The 19700-nt window shown below is 45.8% G+C and overlaps 1 protein-coding gene and 1 long non-coding RNA gene across 2 annotated transcripts in view; both read left to right on the top strand.

Annotated features, from left to right (window-relative positions):
- LOC149347289 (uncharacterized) overlaps window positions 1-19208 on the top strand; it is an 87640-nt gene extending 68432 nt beyond the window's left edge. The window contains exons 9-10 of the mRNA XM_089586986.1: window positions 3753-3847; window positions 16651-19208. Of these exons, the coding sequence (XP_089443112.1) occupies window positions 3753-3847; window positions 16651-16894 (339 nt within the window). The 3' untranslated portion in view covers window positions 16895-19208. The remainder of the gene's footprint in view (window positions 1-3752; window positions 3848-16650) is intronic.
- On the top strand, window positions 7283-9527 carry LOC149347290 (uncharacterized). The gene is made up of 3 exons (XR_016292127.1): window positions 7283-7964; window positions 8187-8276; window positions 9364-9527. It is a non-coding gene; the product is annotated as an uncharacterized LOC149347290 (long non-coding RNA).
- Window positions 19209-19700: the final 492 nt, after the last annotated feature.

A 19700-nucleotide genomic window follows, 5' to 3' on the forward strand; every position in this document is an offset into this window, starting at 1 on the left:
CTTGATCTGTCGTCCAGCAATTGTCCTGTCAATTTCTTCTATTTCTCCGTCCTTTATTGACCGTCCAGGAATGGTCACGCTTTCTTCTATACGCCACCGTCATTTCATTGAAGTCCAACGATTTTTCTATGTGTTGATTGTCCGCGCCCTTCTCTTGAGGTCCAGCGATGGTGCTGACTCCTCATATGTCTGTCTCTTTTCGTGCACGTTCAGTGGTTGTCTTGTCTGATTCTTCTAAGTCTGAACCCTGTGTTTTGCCTGTGTCTTGTCCACATCTTCTATGCCTTCATCCTTTGTTACAAGTTCGGATAAAATAACTGTCTGCATCTTCTTACTCTCCGTCCTTTAGCAGACGTTGAGCGATTGTCCTAGCTGCATCTTATGTCTTCGTCTTTTATTTGGCGTCGTAGCATTTCCTGTTTACTTCTTCTGTGTCTCCGTACTTTATTTCATGCCCAACAATTATCGTGATTGCTTCTTTTCCTCTATGCCTGTCACTTTAGTTGACGTCCAGCTATTGCCCTGTATCTTCTTCTATGCAGCGCCCTTAAAGCGGTCATCAAACCCCATTTCGGAGTGAGGCTTTCTATCGCTGGTTGTTCGCTACACATCTGGGAACAATTAGACAAATATGAGCTCATTTGGTGCACCGAGATATTTGTAAATGAATTTTTAAAGATTGTTCTTTACCGTGTGGCAGTCAGGCAACACTGGCGCGCTCGCGATCCGTGACGACATAAGCCGACGTCGACGTGCTTAGTCATGACAGAACGACTAAAGTACGCGTAGTGAGCATAGGAGGGTGGGTTATTCGCTGCTCAGGATAGACGTATGGAGGGTGAAGAGGGAAAGTTGGAGAGACGATGCGCATAGTAGTGAGCAGCACATAGCCCACACCAGGGGGACAAACGCACCAAATGCCCGTGTCCTTTTTTTTTGTGCCCATTTTCTGCTCGGTCTCGGCCACTTGACCGCAATGTGCCAGGGACAGGCTCAAGTAGGCGTGCACTCCTCTCCACACCGACCGTGCGCCCGGCATTTTTGCAGCAGACGACGACGCTGCCGGGTAATGACGTCACTCAGGCTGCTTCAATATGGCCGTCGCTACAAGGGGAAGAGCCTTAGAGCCTCTAACTTCAAATTACAATTTATAGCTGAAATGCGCGCTTTGAGCCCTAACTGTTTTCTAAGTTTGCATAATTACGTCATGCACAGTAGCTGCAGCGTAAAATCCCGATTTTCTGGAAGACTATGTGATTACCCCTTTGAGTTAGCGTCCAGAGTATGTCCTGTTAGCTTTTTTCTAGTCCTCCGGCCTTTATTTCACGTCCAGAGATTTTCCCGTTTTTTTTTTATTTTATGCCAGTGCCATTTGGTTGACGTCCAGCGATTTTTCTCTGTCTTGTTTTATGCGCCCTTCACTTGCGGTCTAGGGACTGTGATCACTCCTAATGTCTTATGTCTCCGTTCTTTAGTTGACGTTCAGTTATTGTGCTTGCTCATTCTATTCCTGTCTCTTTTTTGTGAATGTTAGCGATGAATCTAGTCCTATTATGTCTCTGTCCTTTATTTGACATCCAGATCTTTTTCTGACTGCTTTTTCTATGCCTCTGCCCTTTAGGTGACAGCCAGGGAGCTATTATTCTGCCTGATTTTTTTATACCTCTGTCCTTTAGCCGACAGAAGGGTATTTATTACCTTCCGGCTTATTCTACGGCTCTGCGGTTTGTTTGACATCCGGCGATGGACCTATTTTCTTCTTCTATGCGCCCGTTCTTTGACATCCAGCGACTCTGCTGTCTGATTCTCTTATATCTCCGTCATTTACATGATGTTCAGCCATCTTCCTGTCTGCTGACGCCTTTGTCTCTATGTTGGTACCCAACGATTGTCGTGTCATCTTATAAACATCCGTCCTTTAGTAGCTGCTCAGCGTTTTCCTCGCTGCTTCTTTTATGTCTCTGTTCCTCAGCCGTTCAGCGATGGTCCTGGCTGCTTCTGCATTGTATCCGTCTCTATGTGTACACCCAGATAACACAATGTATATTTCTTTTATCCCTCTATCGTTTGTTTAACGTCCAGCGACTGCTATGTCTGCTTTTTACATGTCCTTATACTTTAGTGTACGCCCATTCTTTGTCTTGTCTCCTTCTTCTATCCCCGCGTCTTTTAATTGACGTCCGCCGTTTTAATGTCTGCTTGTTCAATGCCTCAGCCGCCTGTTGGACGTTCAGACATCGTCTAGGCAGCCTTGCATATGTCTCCGTCCTTTAGTTGAAGTCATGGTGCTAGCTTCTGTTATGTCCCTGCCTTTAAGATGATGCCCAGCGGCCATTTGCCTCCTGCCATTTCTCCTGCCTGCTTCTTTTCTCCCTCCGTCCTCTAGTTGGCGTCCCACCTTCCGTTTCGGCTTCTTATGTCTCTGTCCTTAAGTAAACGCAGCTTCCGAAGACGTGAAAAAACCAGCGCAGCCAACTTTCCGTCTCCGCGTGTCCGTACAGTCCGAAGGAAACCATACACTCTAGAAGGAAATGGTAGCGTGTGGGAAATAGGCGGATATAACCGTAACGTGATAGGTGCGTAGAATGTCCTCTGTGTCCGCCTTGATCTCCACACAGTTGGGACCGTGTTGTGTACCACGCCATCCGAAGTTGCAGAGGTCTCTCACACTAGCGGGAACCCCCTTTACCTGGACCAGCTGTGTACCCCCCCCCCCCCCCCCCCCCGTTCCCCGATAAACGAGCCGGTTCAAGTACTTCGCTTCTAAGCGCAACGAAAGCATGAAAATGACAGAAGAATGGCAGGGTCACACACAAGGCGTCCTGATGCGGCTGACAGAAGTATTTTAATGTTGAGCGTAAGAGTGGGCGATGAAAGCGGGACGAAAGGCATATAGGGAGGCCCACAATAGCACGGACTTCAAATTGTTTTTGTTTCATGAAAAGAGGGGCCTTTAAAGTCTATCAACACAACGGTCTAGAGCGATCGAGAAGTTCATGTGGTTGATGTATCGACGAAGAAACTCTTAGACATGTGTGAATCATAAGCTGCAGAAAGTGTGAACATGACTATCTAAAATTCAAGCTTTTTCCTTGAAAGTGATAATGACGGCCAGCTGATGCTGTTGTCACCTATTTTGGAGTTTTAGTGCGCTTTAATAACTTTGCTTCTAGTCTTCGTCTTTGCTTTAGAGAAAAACTCAGTCTTTTTCTAGATCTCGCAGCAAGTCGCGGCTGTCGCAGCTTGCATAGAGTACGGGCAGATTAACACCTGTACCTGTGTGAAGGAGTAATCACCAGTGAACGCCAGTGTTTACAGAAAGGCGCTGATGTAAGGTTTGAACAGTGCTCAGGCGACAGGAGAGGAAGTGGTGCCCGATCACAGTGTAACAGGAGCGGCTTGGCTTTCGATAGCGTCGAGGACCGAATGTGGGTTATTATCAAGAAACCGGGACAAGTACTTGTATTTTCCTTGGCTGTCATTAGGTGAAACTTCTTGTAACGTTAAATATGTCGCACTGACATCACGCGAAAAGTAGTCGGAGAGCTTACAAATCTCAGAAGACTAGATAACCTTTAGATTTTTGGTCTGACGAAATGGAAGGACGAATGCTCTACGAATGCTCAAAATTTCGTCGCGCTATCGATCGAATCCATGCGCGAACGTTCTCAGGAGGTGGACATGGAAGTTAGGTGGAGCTTTTCCTACAATCGTATAACCTACACGCGAGGCGGGCGGGTTCTTTCCTGCAGGTGCTGCTCAACATGATAGAACTCGGTCTGGACCCCCAACAGGCATTGGGAAGACAGCGGTTCCTACTTGGATCCGCCTTCAGCACGCACCCGGAGTGAGCAAGTATTCAAACACAACTTTTGATAACGCTTGAAGAGCGCATCTAGCTAATTTCAAATAATTGCCCTGGATTCCGGCTTAATCGGCTTGCTCGAGGTATAGGAACTGCCCAATTTGTCCAGAGCTGCATCTAATGGCAGTTAGCTTGCAAGAGGTGCTATGGTTTCGTCGGTATGGAATGCATATTTTAACTGCACAAGGCAAGGCACGAACTTCAACTCTCACTTCTTTCCTGCTTCTCTGTTTTTTTTTTTTAAATATACGTTTCATTTCCCGCGGGGCCATGTTTCAATAAAGACGAAGCGCAAAATAGTACCCGTGTGCTGCGCGATATCAGTCACTGTAAAGGTCCTCAACTAGTCGAATATATTCTGGAGCTCTTCTCTGCAGCACCTACTTCTCTGTTCTTTCAGTCCCTTTCCTCGTGATGCTTTTAAGGCCTCCGACGAGAATTCAGAGACTTATGAAGCCTTTCATTTGCTCAAAACCAGTTTTCAGTTTTTATTCCAACTCGAGTCACCAACAAGCCCACCCGTCTTCGAACAATGTTACTACTCGGTTTGCGTGCTGGCCTCTCGGTTGGTAGGTTGACAGGATCACTGACTCCTACACTCTAAGAAAAAAGGGTGTAAGAAGGGTGCATCTTCACGACTTATGCTATCTGAAGGCGCATGGACTAACGATGCACTTTGCGGAGTGCATCGTTACACCCGTGTGGAGGTGGTGGAGGCCGTTAGTCTCTTTGAGAAAACTTACCCCTTTTTTTTACTCTTCAAACCAGCTGTGTTCCCTCTGCGCGAAGACATGTACAGCAAAGTATGCAGCCCTCACCGCCTCCCCTCTCGAAGACGGCCCTCTCCCGAAAGCGGGGTGGCGGGGTTATTTTGAGGACAATAGTTAAGAGCTACTCTGGCTCACGCTCCCCCACTGCATTGATCCATTCATCCGCGCTGGCGAAACTAAACGCGCCTCCTCGCTTCTTCAAGGGACCAGAAGCTATTTCTTCGAAGAACACGTACAGCGATCTTCTGCCCATCTCCGCCTGACATGGTCGGCAATAATGGCGGACGAGGCGGCTTGGCGGATGCACAGAACGTTACTGAAAAAAGGTGCATTGGCCGCGATAGGCCACGACAACCATCACGCCTGCAAACATGCGCTTGGTTGCTAACGGCCAAAATAATCACTAATATTCGGTGCATGTGCTCTCATACTCATGATTGGATATCATTTTAAAAAAGAAGTAAGTCAGCAAAGACAGACGGCATGATCGGTGCTGCTACTCCTTTGATCAATCGCAGCTCTGAACGAAATCAACAGTTTAGCGCTTCAACACACCAGAGGCATGAAAATTATTGCGCTTATAATTTCGGCTTGTGGTTAAGCTTTTATTAAAGCGGTAATAAAAGCTTTAAAAGGAACAGTTTTGCTTCATTCACAGCCAGCGTAAGCGCTATTAGTCAGCGCTGTTCTTCATTTTCTAATAGCGTATACGATAAACACCAGGGGGCTTAATTCCCTCCGTACAATTTCGAATAACGTGCACTGCTTTTCGAATAACCCCTCGTTGTGGCACATGTTCCTGAGCAAATAACAGACGAATAACAGAAAGGGTTCAGGTTAACATGCATACAAGTTAATAAATCAAAATCGGACGAACGAGCGAGATTGTTGACGCAGTAATTTTATGTTAGCTGAAGATGCAGTGTAACGCAAATCCCGAATAAATTGCACTCTCATATTTCTGCTCCATTTCAACAACAAAACAGAGCCCTACTCGCTGATAAATGCGTGATCTTCACCACTAATATTGACAACGCTGAAAAACAAAAATGCAAGAAACGAGGGAAGGAATAATTCTGCATCCGAACTGAGTTGTGAACGTGGCCTGAACATTCCATATATATAGGTACTTTTTTGTTTAGAGCACTTTTACCAAGACACGAGCCAGGCCTCAGAGTCGCACTTTTGCTGGTCTACTATGAGATCACCAGCATTTGTACATCTGCTCGTAAATTCCTCAACGCAGCGTAAAAGACATTTCTACGTTTCCTTTCCAACAAATGTACGGATCCTTTCTCTCGGCACAAGATAGCGAAGCCCATAGTAATCAGTTTTCGAGATAGCTGCATTTCCTGATCATGTTTTGGCGCATACAAGTATTTCTCATAGAAGCAGTTCAATTTCAGCTTATTTTAAATTTATAGACAGGGAGCGAGGTGACTAACGCGATTTAAGTCTATTCGAACTTCTCTTGAGTATGAAATTGTGTTGCACGCCTACAAGAGCAGAAATGAGCTTAAACTCAGTGTACGTGTACGTAACTTTTAGCTTTTAGGTTGTTCCGCGCAGCTTTAATGCAGTCAAGTAGTACTGATAGTCAGAAATGAAGTTGACTGCCTCCAATTATTTTTTTCGAACTGTGGCGCTATGGAAGCATCGAATTCCGCAACAAACCGGGTGCCAGAGGAAACAGTAATCAAGGCGCTTATATTGCGGCAGTGCATTGTGAATTCTTATGGAATGGTTCATGCGTCAGGAAATAACTCTTTCTTTTAGAGGCTAATGATAAGCACTAAACAGTATATTGCACTAGATAGACGCAGCCCGAAGACCCAAGCTCGAAAATAAATGAAGCTACGGAGAAACTGGCAGGTTTTCCTTCATCATCGTAAGTTGCTTCGGATGACTGATACTTTTGTCTTGTACGCACAAATAAAACTGAGCTAAAGGACACATTGTATCGCACTGACGAACCAATCTTTAACAAAAGCATAAATTCAGCGGTGGCAACTGCCTATATTGAATAAAATGAAAACGCGTGTAATAGACGGAATCGCCCGAATAACCAGTCGGTTGAAGCGTCTTAACGGGTGCTTGCTGCCATAGCGTTGCCAGTGCTCCATTTCTGCTCTGTTGACCCATTTTGAAAATATTTTGAGAACTTCGCGAACTCTGGAACGATGAGAGGTGAGAACTGCTGCATCAGCAGTGGTCGACTGCCGCTTGAAACCCTCTTCTGCGCCAATTCTTCAAAAGTTCAAATCTCGTGAATCCCCTTTTTTTGCCTGAAACTTCTTTCTACTCGGTGCGGCTTTAATAAATCCATATTTCTATAGCTGTGTCTATTTCGCGTGAACTAAAATATTTTTGAACTAGAGCTGGTTTTTTGCTTTTTTCGAATTCTCCTAACACGTGCGGCCTCATAAGCAAAAAGAAAGCTGAAATGTCATACCAATATTGCAAACTGTATGTATCTGACGTGGAATCAGTAATGCTCTAGCATTTACATCGCTTTTTTAGATAGTTCTATGAATGACTTAGCAGTGCAGGAAGGGCAGTTTATTGATATATATTTCGCAGTGCCTTCCGCGTGCGGCAGTAAATGAGAGCTGACGAGAGCGTACGTTCCACTACTCTGAAAACTATTCTGTTGCATACACCGTAGATTTACGGCAGCATCTGCGTAACAGCCGGCTGCACTAAATATTTCAAACGCATACTGCAAGGCGCTCGTTGTACCCGAGAACGAAAGAGCTGTGAGCACGCGGAGAGCGCGGAAAAATCAGTACCACATGAACAGAGCGGCGCACGCAAAAAGAAGCGAACCCGCACATTGCAAGCTCCAAAGGCTGTTGCCCCGCACGCGGGCGGCATGACCTTGGAGCACTGGTTCCCTCAGTCAGCGGAGAAAAAGGAAAGAGGGGAATCGCGTTGCCTCGCCGAACAAAAGAAGGCGCAAAGCAATGGCAGTGGCTTGTAGTTTTTTCCTTCTCTTTTTCGGTCACGTGCCTGTCTATTTGGATTGGCTATTTCCTCCCCTGGAGTCGAAGACGAAGCCGCTGCTTACACGTGACGCTCGTCGTAGTTGTTGCAGGGTGTCGTGCGTGCGAGTCAGGGCGCGCGTTCCTCATTTTGAGCTGTGTGGCCCGTGTGCGTTCGTGTTCGCTTGTGCTCAGCGATTACTTCATCGTGCACGCTTCATCGATGTGTGACGCTGCAGTGGGCGACATCTTCGCGAAAGAGTGAACGCCTGGAAGAAACAGCGCACGCCAGGTCGTCGCGGCGCAGCTCATCGTACGGATTCTTCGCGCCAAATTTCAACCCTACAAGTAAGTGATCTATTCGTTTGGTCATTCGGGTTGTTTCCTGCCATCAGATTATGGTGTATTCTGTAAAGATGCTTTATCATGGATTGTGCGCGCGAGCCGCTACTTGTTGCTATTTCTTGTTTTGAGCCGGTCACGTGCGGCCGGAGGGAGCCTATCGTGTACAACACACGATCGCAGCGGCGCAATATGCAGGCGTCTTTCTCATGCTTTCTTTCGCTGCAGGCTCTGATCCTTCGTCTGCTGTGCGAAAGAACATTGCCGGTCGTCTCTTCAACGCAAAGTATTCGTCCCTGCTCACGACCATTCAGTAAGGTAAGTCCAAACCGCAGTCTCCGTTCAAAAAGGGGCGAGTAAATTAGTGTGCGCGCTTCTGTGGTACGTACTGCGCGCAGTGCTCACATCTACCGCAGCACTGTATGTGATTCTTACTGGACAGTAATCCCTTTATAATTTTAGCGCTACAAGGCAACTCCTTCTGCCAGGCCGCTTTTTTTTTTGCGAATGGACGGCGTCAATTTTTTTTTCTCTTTACCACGGAGTAGCAAGAAAACGATAAAACAGTAAACGTGAAATTTATTTATTCATAGGCAAGAAATTAGCAGCTCATTTGTGCTCTGCGCTTCCTGGCATGCGGCCGTTTTCGCTCACACCTTGTAATATTTTTGCTAACCCAGAATGTGACTTATCATGACAGCAGTTTTACTGCATTCGAATGGCAAGATGCGAGTGCTAATGGTGTTAAGTTGATATGTAGCTGGCTCTTCACTCAGGCTGCGAACTAATAGAGAAAAGTAGACTTGTTTAGTTCTTTTTACTAGTGAAAAGGTCGGGGCTAGTTGGTGGCCAAACATTAGCTCACAAAAGCGTACAGTCTATGTCACCTCTTTTCGTGCTCTTGTATTCTCTTGTGAAAGAGAGACGTTAAGTTTGATGTCGCTGTAAGAGCTTGAATAGAAGAATACGCTAGTCTCTAAGCTTTTCTGTTTAGAACAATAAGGATTTTGGTTGCACTGCTGTAATCTGTCGACAAAAAAAAATTCTGTAATGAATACTGTCAATCTCGTAAGCAGTAACAATATAGTTCTTTCTTTTTTCTGCAGTGACTGTTAGAAAATATGTTAATTATGTGTTAGGCACTTAGTGACAATTCACTGGTAATAGGCCATTGTGCTGTAGAAGTTTGTCTAGGCTTATTGTGCCAGTGCATTGCATCAATTATGCCTCTTATAAATATGTGGCAAGTGCTGTAATGGATAAAATTTAGAATAAAAAGTTGTTTCTCATTTAAAAACCATTCCTGTCCTTTTTTGAGCATGTGTGCTGCCATTACGTGGTTTAATGAACATATAAGTTATCACTAACCATTACACTAATACTATAAATGACGCTTCTATTGCAGTGCACCTGGGAGAAGGAGGGATGCAAAGGTGCACAGCCATTGTCACTCCTAGCACCGAAGTTCAGCCTGGATTCTTCAAAACCGTACAAGTGGCCGGGAATAGATGTGTGTGGTATGTATGTTTTTATGTAATTGGGACATTGTTGCAAGTTCATCATCTCTTGATGTCCGTGAACATAGTGTTCTATGTTGCACAGCTACAGCCATTCTATTAGAGATTTTAGAGCTTTTCAGTGTTTTCAAGGACTTAGTTCTGAAAGAATTTTTAAATAATGGTTTGAATAATCGTGATCACTTTTTATGGCATGAAGTATAAGTGCAGTTTTTTTTCTGCAAAAGTGGGCTGGACTTAAGCAAAAATTTCATATTGAATTAGTTTGAGAGGTGCTGCCTACAATTCATGTTGCTGGCGTCAGAAAAAAATGACACAGTTATGGTAATGCTTGGCAGGGTGGCATGCTACCAAGCTTATAGGACTAGCACCGTTTATGCATGTGAAGCTTAATGTGATACGCAGCTACGTGAGGCTGTTAATCTTCTTTGCACTGTTCACACTTCTTTTTGAGTAGGAAGGTGCTCTTCGCTGATGTGAATAATTTCCAATAACTAACATGAACCCATATTAGTTTTATTTCCCATCGGAGTGAACTTAAAATTTAATTAAGCTCACGTGCCCTGCATGTGACAGCAGATATGGAAGGCAACTGTTTTAATAGCCATTCTTGCATGCTGTCAGTCAGTGTTTACAATTTCATTATGCTGAGCATCTGAAAAGATGTGTAAAGGTTACATTCTATTGTGCCGGCAAAATGTAATTCATGGGAATTACTCCTGCTGCATATGCTGCAAGCATTGGATGAAGCAGCACTGTCTAAATAAAAAGACGAGATTTGTAATTTCCTCAAGCAAAAATAGTGCTTTAGAAGGACTGTTCTATGCTGCTTGTGTAGTTAATGTAGTCTGTCAGTGAAGGCCAGTCCATAACAAAAGCTTTTTGCATAGGCATAATGTAGAGGTGTAGTATGAAACAGGCTATGAACGTGAATAAAAGGTACCTTTATTATAATGTGGTCCAAATAATTTTTTGGTATGACGCTATCTCATGAGTGGAGACAACTCTTTAGATGTGTAAGTTGCCCTTGCTATTATTTCACGTTTAGCCCAAAGCTCTTCCTTGTTTTACAGGAGCAGTACACTAAAATTTATAGGGCATAGCCTTTGTGTATAGGCCTTTCACCAGGTATTTAAACTGTATCGAAAGGCTGTGACAATGGAATGCACCCAGAAATGCCATCACAGGAACAAGCTTCCTGCTGTTTGCTAATCGGAAATGAATTCACAGGTAATATATGCAGGGAAAATTACTGGTGGAGGTATCGCTCATTGATGCTCAGATAATCACCTACACTTCCCTTTTAGGAAGAAAATTCACTGTATGGGCAACAAACATAAAATGGCATCAGAGACTAGAGACATATTGTTAGCAAGGGCTGCATGAAACCTTAACAACTCTAGATATGGAGAACTAAACACACGAGAATGGAGAGAAGGGTTTGTTAAACGGCATTTCATTTTATCACCTTTTAGTAGTTTCCATTTCATGCACATGTTTTTCTGTTTCTTGATATGACCCTCTTCTTAGTCTGGCATCCGGGATGCCTACAGCCTGACCGTGCAGCTGGGCACAATATTCTGGATTTTTCCTGAGAAGCCAGTGTGCTTGTGATAATGTCAGCATATGTGAGGGATTAAGTAGCTGCCATTTAGGACATGTTTTGGTTTTCCTTCATATCGTTTCTGATTTTGGTTCTCATTAATAAACAGAAGCCTGCACTTGTGGAATTGTTTTCATGCATCTCCCTTTATCCCTGCCTTTTGTGTGGTTTACACTTTTAGACCTGAATTAACTAAGTCCATGGTCACGTCGTCTGTGCTTTGTGGTTGCAAAATTCATTATATGTTTTCTTCTCTGTGCAGGTCAAATACATGATACATACTGCCTCCACCTGTACGAAGAAGACTGCCAGGGTCATTGCTGTAATATGGTGTAGCATGTGGCAAAATAAATATGACGGTATGTTTCTTTCTCCGATTCGTTTATGAATTCTTTGTGTACATTCTGCAGTAGTACCTGCACCTGAACACACAATTACACAGACCATCTCACATGAGATTCGTCGCAACATTCGGACACTGCCTGCGCTTCCAGAAAGACTCGGGCTTCTACCATGTGGGTCAACTTTAGTCCTGCATTCAGTGGGCAGGTTTACGCTACAGAAGGGTAATAATGCTCTCGTGTGGACAGTATAAATACACCACCGAGTAGTGCATAGATACCCTTTGCAGTAGGGCATTACTTTGTACCACTAGAAGGGTAACTTTATCCATCATGTAAGGGTATAAGCTTGCACCACAGGGGTGCAAACTTTGCTCTGTTTATGACGGTATAAGTTTGGTCTTTGACAAAGTAACTTTGCACTTCTATACATAGCATAAATTTACCTGCTAAAGGTGCAAACTTGCACCTTGCATGCTAGGATATGTTTATGCTTTCCTCAGGCTAACATTTACCCCTTTTAGAAAGGCGTAATGTTATACCTAACTGGTTTAAAGTTACTCTTCTTATGCCAGTGCAAGTTTAGGTTATTAGAGCGTAAGATTACTCTACGTGCGAGAGCATAAATACTTAGTCTCCAAGAAACAGCGTAACCTTACCCCCAAAAAGGTGTCAGCTCAGCGACAAGTGTTTTACCCCCCAAAAAGACTAAGATCACACCTTTTTTTCTTAGAGTGTACAAGAGAAAAATGAAGTTTTTGGCGTAGAGCTCTCATTACAGTGAAATAGTAGCACGATTGTTAGTTCGCTGCCGTTTGTCTAAAATGAGGACCGTCTTCTACAGCACGGGCAATGTAATTAGGCTTAACGAGTCAGTGGGACGCGAAGTCGGAAGCACTTAGCTTCCTACTCTCGCATGCGCTGCGGACTGACTTCCCTGTCAGCCTTCCTTTGGCGAGCTGCCTTTGCAGCAGAAAAAGTGGTGGGAAACAGAGCGGCGTCTCTGACAGACGAAGAAGTCGCCATTCAACTGTTTGGAGAACCAGGTTGTTCGGCTTTGCCTGCACGCCATCTCGCGACAGCCTTTGTTGCCACCTCGCCTCTGTTGCGACTTCGCCAACTTCAACAGCCACCCATCGAATGGACAATGGTGCCCACGTGCCGCTGCACCAGCGCGCCTCTCGTGTGTCTGCAATCGAGCGCCAGAATATAGAAGAGCAAGTTAACCGAATGCTTCCCGACGGCGTCATTCGCCACTCAAGCAGCCCTTGGGCGTCGCCTGTGATGCTTGTAAAAACGATGGGTCGATACGCTTTTGTGTGGATTACCGCCGCCTTACTAAGATTACGCTCAGGGATTTTTATCCCGTCCAGCGCATAGACGATGCTCTAGACTGTTTGCATCAGGTCGAACTCTTTTCACCCGTCGATTTACCTTCAAGGTACTGCCACCTCCACATAGAAGAAGCCGATCGTCGAAAAACAGCAACTGTGACCCCCGACGGCCTGTATGAATTTACCGTGGCGCCTTTCAACGTTTGTAATGCCCCTGCGACTTTCTAAAGGACAGTAGATACCATTTTCCGTGGACTGAAGTGGAAGATGTGCCTTTTTGTCGTCTTTTTCCCTGACTTTGACAACCATCTCACCCGCCTGAAGGCCGTCTCACCCTGCGTCTTTGACGCCCGCCTGCAGCTCAAATTAAAAAAAAACTGCCGCTTTGCTGCATGTCAGCGGATCATTTTAGGCCATGGTGTCTCCAAGGAAGGCGTTTGTCCCGACCCAAGGAACTTCGCGCTGAGGCTGCCTTTCCTAAGCACACCTTCATCAATGATCTGGGCAGCTTTCTAGGTCTGTACTCGTACTTTTGCCGGTTTATTCGCGACTTTTCTTCCATTGCTGCGCTTTTAACACAACTTCTCTCCAGAAGTTCCGAATTATCACTATGGTCTTCAGCGTGAGAAGACACCTACGGCGCCGACTATATTGAACCATTTTGACTCGACCGCTCCTATCGAGATCCGCACGGACGCCAGTGGTATTGGCATCGGCGCCATGCTCGCCCAACGCATCTCTGGCTTCGATGATTACCTCCCAGCCTATTTCAGTCGCACACTCACAAAGGCTTAATCCTACTTTTCTGAAAAAGAGTGTTTAGCCATCGTATGGGCCCTTGCCAAATTCCACCCTTACCTCTAAGGCGACCCTGCTGACGTTGAGACGGACCACCACGCGTTTTGTTGGTTTTCGTTCTTGAAAGGCCCATCAGCCGTCTTGCCAGGTGGGTTTTTCATCTAGAGGAATATGATATTCGCGTCGTCTTTTGGTCCGACCGCAAGCATCACGACGCTGATGCCCTTTCTCGCTGCCCACTTCCCGCCGACGTTACCAGCCTTTCCACCACTGATACCTCACCGCAGCCACCTCCCATTAGGGACATGCGCTCCGCGCAACGTCCTGATCCCTTTGTCTTACCTTTCCTGCAGCCCAACGGCTGCTTCTCCGTCACGTGGCTTCGCCGCCATTGCTTCCAACTTCACGAGTAGTCACCATCTCATCCATCGGCGCAACTGCACCTTAGACGGCTGCAAGTGGTTGTTCGTTATACCTCGCCATTTCCGCTCGCAAATATACGCCTATTTCCACGTTGACTCACAATTCGGTCACGCGGGAGTTTTCATGATATACAGCCGACTCCGGCTCTGCTACTACTGGTACGGCACGTACACTTCCGTGTGTGCTCATGCCTGGCCTTTCTGCATCGCAAGCCTAATCGTTCTGCTGGAGAGTTGCAGCCGCTCTCTTTCCCATCACGTTCTTTCGACTGCATCGGCATTGATTTCTATGGCCTGCTTCCGTATACTGCGGCAACCGTTGGGCTATCGTTGCGGTTGACAGTCTCACTCGATATGCCGAAAAAACCGCCCTTTCAGGTGCCTCAGCGACGCCTCCTTCCTTTTTATGCTGCGCTTCGTCCTTCGTCACGGTACACCTCGTGCGCTACTCAGTGACAGCGGCCACGCATTCTTGGCTAGTGTTTTCAGTGCCTTGCTCACCCAATGCAACATCATTAATCCAACCACCTGCACCTATCATCTTCAGAATAACGGCGTCACAGAGAGATTTAACCGCACCTTCGAAGAAATGCTTTTTATTTGCATTCTTTGCCAAAAGTAACCGGACAAGGATGTCTTAGTCGCGTAGCAAAGCACTTATTGCAGCCATGTAGCTCTGAATCTTTGTAAAGTATGGTGAACCTCCGTTTTTCCGTTTTGACAACTTTCGGTCTTTAGGGGTGCCGTCGTGGCTCTGTTTTACGGTCGAGAAGCAAAAACCTGCTGCTCGGTTGCTTTTTAAAGGGGGTACGTCGCTACTAACAACCGAATTTAGAATCTCGTTCATCCTTATGTGACTTGCGTATTTAATACCGCTACGCCGGCCACTACCGGCTTCTCTCCTTTCTTTCTTTTTTACGGCCGTATCCGTCTGCTACAATAGGTACCGTTCTCCCGTTCCAACCTGACGTCGCCGAATACACCCCTGTTTCTGAAACCACGGAACATGCCCAGGAATGTCGCCAAATCGCTCGCGCACTCGCGACTGACACCCAGTATCGCCATAAGTCGCACCACGACAACTCTCACCCCGCGCCGCACTTCTCTACTGGCACCTTTTTGTGGCTCTAGATACCTTCAAGTACCCCTGGACTCTCCTTAAAATTTCTCGACAAGTATCACGGCCCTTACCACGTCCTGGAGCTGACATGTCCTGTTAACAACAACGTAGAACGCCTCCCGCCATCTCCCGATCTCCGCCGCCGCAGCGATGTCGCGCGCCCGGAGCCCTACTACGTCCCCACCATTTAATTTCACCACCGTAAGTCGCCAGCTCCTCTTCTCCCAAAGGGCGATTGTAAAGACATACATATCTGCTGTTGTGCGCATGCGCGAATAGCTAGACTTCGCTCACCTCAGTCTGTTTTCGCCGTTGGTCGCGCCTTCCGAGTTCCTTTAAATAAATCGCCATCTTACAAAATAAATCAATAAATATGCTCGTCAAACCAGAGCAAAGGTTCGGCATTTTATCGTGAATCGAAATACGTGCCACAAGTCTCGGTGGTCCCGCGAATCTACACACAAAATTTGGCAGCCCCAGGTCCGACAGTTCTCTTATGAGTCTTCTCCATGTTTTCTGCTACTGGCCTGTGGCATTGCAAGAATATGCAAAAAAGCTTTATGGCGCATAGCTCGTTAAATACAATCACGACCGAATGCGTATTCAAATAAATATTACAAAAAGCCTCGTGAAAAAGCTAGAGAGACTTTGGAGCTGTTGAGCCACTGGGGCAGAAATGTGGTATAGACAAATCCGCAAGACTTAGAAGGCTGCTCCAAGAACCCTTATTATTTCACAGCTTTTGAAAAGCTGACTGCGTGGGAGAATAGTGAGTGCTCTCTGATCTTAAATAGAAATTATGCTGCCGGAGTGATGCGTTATTTAAAAATCCTCAAAATGCAAATGTGCATGATAATGTACGCGGGTTTGACGAGGGTACAGCTATACTCATAAGCGCGTGTTGCCCATAAGCGCGGGTTACCCATTAGTTTTAAAAATTATCCGGGCTCTATAATGAGGTGTTTAAATACAAACTCCTTGCCATATCCAGAAAAACCTATGTTCGTTTACGTCACCAGTATGTTAGGCCATATTTTAGCATGTGTTTGTTTCACTGCGTAAATGTTTATCTACAGCCTGCATTGTTCATTCATATGAGCGTGATGGTTTAGGTCTCAACAAGTCCTTTTTTTAATGTATTCCAAAGAGTTTGACTACAGTGAACGCCACCTGGTAGACGAGGCTTCGTCTAGCTTCATGCCTGTCACCTCGTCTTCGATATTCATTACAGAAAAAAAAATGAACTCAAACTTAAACAAAGCGGGTTCTTTCGTTTGGACACAGAACAAGACAAGCGGTCAGAACAAAACAGGTCAGTAGCAGGGCAAGTCCTGAAGTCGATTAGCCGCGGAAACGATAAGATTACAAGTCCCCTTGCCGACTTCCTATTCCCTCGCGTTTCTATGTGGGCCTATGCAAAGAGAATATTGCTTATCGGAGTGAGGCGTCCCTCTCGTAAACTCTTCGTCATGTGCTGTACTGCCTGAGGACATACTCGCCACACGTTCAACAGTATATGGTAACCCACTCACGTAGTCCTTCGTCTGTTCATCGCAGTGCTCATCTCACTGTGGAGTCTGACTTCCCGGAAGATGTTCTGCGGTCGCTGTCCCAGAAAGGCCACACAATACGGGACAAGTACGCCAACGTACTCAGGCATGAAGCGGGCAACGCCAACGTGCTGGCAAGGGCTGCGAGGTGGTGGGTGCGGGAGGAGACCGCCGTCAGCCGAAGCCCCAGCGCCGACGCCATCTGGTGTGGCGCCGAGCCCCGCTGCGCCGCTACCGCCCTGGGATATTGAAGACTGAGTCTGCTACGCTGCAGCTTCATCAAACGTTGAGACCCACCCCTGGGGCAGCTATTAATAGACATTAGTACGAAGTACAGAAAGAACTGTTGAAGAGGTGGTACCTTATTCGACCTGCGTGTTCTGTCGATGTCTTTCTTTCTATGAGGATAAGTGTCGCTTGTAGTGCTTCTGCCTTCGAGAAAACCGTGTTCGCAGATTTGTTTTTGAGAAACACGCTTCATATGGACGGCTGATTGGTAAAATGGAAGAATCCTATGTAGGGTTCTTCGTTTTTGGGTTTTATTCCTTCCCAAATTCGGCTGGCAAAAATCGAGCGCAATTTTTCAGCTTGATAATGTTGGAAAATCGGGTTTTTCATGAAAACATTCCGAAATTCGTTTTTTTGTGGCTAAATTTGCAAACTGCAATAATTTATTTGATCCTTTTTTTAATTGAAGGGTAAATATTAGGGCTATGGCATAGGTTCGTAAATGGGGAACAATCAGAGTTCTGAACAAAATAATCATGAATTCGACGTTTCTTTGCTTATTGATAACTGCTAGTACGAAAAAGCGTGGCTGAGTTTTGGGACATAAACATTCTATTCACACAAGCTCGACGTCGAAATTTTACACGTCCTTGTGAACATACCTAATCATCTGCGTGCGCAGGATTTCGGATTCGATACGAGACCTGTCCGGTCTTTGAAGGTACCTTGGCTAAGAGAACGTCCTGTCAACATCACAGCAGCCATTAGCTATGCATGACATGGGGCGGTTGATTTTTGGGGCTTAACGTCCTTAAGCGACTCAGGCTATGAGAAACACCGTAGTGAAGGGCTGCGGAAATTTCGACCACGTGGTGTTCTTTAAAGTGCAATGGGAAATACCGTAGTGAAGGGCTGCGCAAATTTCGACCACCTGTGGTTCTTTAACGTGCACTGATATCGCACTGTAGACGGGGCTTTAGAACTTCGCCTCCATCGAAATTCAACTGCGGCGGTCGGGATCAAACCCGCGTCCTTCGGGTCAGCCGCCCAGCGCCATAACCACTGAACTACCGCGGCGGCACATGACATTGCCAACTAGCATTTGCTATTCCGGGGTGCGTGTTCGCCAAATGCAGCCGGTACAGCCAGCGATGACAGCGCCGCCCACCGGCAGGTAGCAGCCACATTAAGGCTGGTTATAAATATTCATTCAGAACGACGGCTTGACATCGCTGCTATGGCGCAGTGGATTAGAGGCTCGTGTTGCGTATGGAAGGTCGGCCGTTCGACTCCGCTCTCTGTACTGTAGTTTTATTGTTTCTTTAATTTCATTTTTTTTTCAAATTTTTCCCTTTTAGGTCGCAAATCGTGACGCTTAGTGGCATATAACGCCGTTTAAGAGGATTTATTATCCCTTTTAGGTAAGCCGTTGTGACAATCTTCAGTCACCGTGATCAATTCACCGTGGTTTCAAGCCTTGTGGCTGTACAGGCTGCAGTTGGCGAATACGCTTCCGGGGTAGCGCACAGTTACGTCGTACGTGCCAATAGTTCATGACATCAACAGCTGTAAATGTGTTTTTTTTTTCAAGCAAGTATTGGTTAAACTCCTTGCAAAGCAAATCTACGTAGTCAGTGATGGAAATCAAGAGAGGTTGGTAGTCAACAAGCGACTGACTCAGCAGCCTCTTCTGGAATGGATCGCTGTTGTTGTTGATGTTGCAGCCTTTGACAGAATGGCACATACCCACACTGAGGGATCGAAAGCGGCTCCCAATCTTCTTCTTCATCATATTTATAATGGCACATACCCACATAGGGGAATTGGCCAAGGTGTAGTGGCATGAATAAGAAAATTTCTATAGGATTACGACAATATATGGGAGCCAAGCGTGAATTTTGAAAAATATATTCATGAAAAAAAAAAAACAGAAGAATATTTAAAGTGGTTTTCGTCTTTGTCAGACGCCTTTCGCGCATGCGCCGCATGGGGGCAGAGTAGCCCCGCGGTCACGTTGTACCAGAAATCGGGGGTAAATCGGGCTTTGCAGAAAGTTTCAGGAAAATGTTCGGGGTGCAAAATTAACAAACAACCATAATCATATGAGAGTTCTTGTACTTTTACAGTTGCAGCATCTCTGTGTCAATAAAGGTGTCATTCATTGTAGAAGTAGTAAAAAGCTTTATGGCGGATATATGATGGATATTGATAGCTCAGGAGAAGACAAGAAAGTAGAGGACTGGACAAGACAGGTCCTGTCCAGTTTGACTTGGCTTGTCTTCTGGTGCGGTTTCGATATCCGGAAGGTCATCCCAAATGGCCGTGCCGTCAACTTAATTATGCTTTATTACCTCACGAATAAGATGTAGAGTTGTCACTTCTTGAAGAGTGCGGTGAGGGGCTAGTTGGTACGACATTATGAGAACAAAAGTAACTGCGCAAAAGGACGGGACAAAAGAAAGAGAACCACACGGGACAAACGCAGACTGACAACTGATTTATTCCACCTACTCCTCTTTCCTTCAGCAGCAAAGCGCATGCGCACCAACCACAAAAACAAAAAACAGAAGCGACACTCATCTCGTGGAATGAAGGAACTCGAACTCCTTGCGGTACAGGTGTACTGAAGCATCGCTAATGCACTTATCAGGCCCTAACCTCGCGATTTCCAAGGCCTCGATAATTTCTCGTTCTTTCTTATCCCTCGAGCGTCCGATAATCTTAGTCCTATCGAAAAGCGGATTACAATCTCTGTCATCATGCTTGCAAGTGTGACAATGCTTAGGCAGATGCTGCCCCCTTGAATCTTCTAAGGAATTTGCGTGCTCT

This window comes from Amblyomma mixtum, chromosome 4, assembly GCF_055824585.1.
Source record: "Amblyomma mixtum isolate Tamu chromosome 4, ASM5582458v1, whole genome shotgun sequence".
NCBI classification, from domain to species: Eukaryota; Metazoa; Arthropoda; class Arachnida; order Ixodida; family Ixodidae; genus Amblyomma; species Amblyomma mixtum.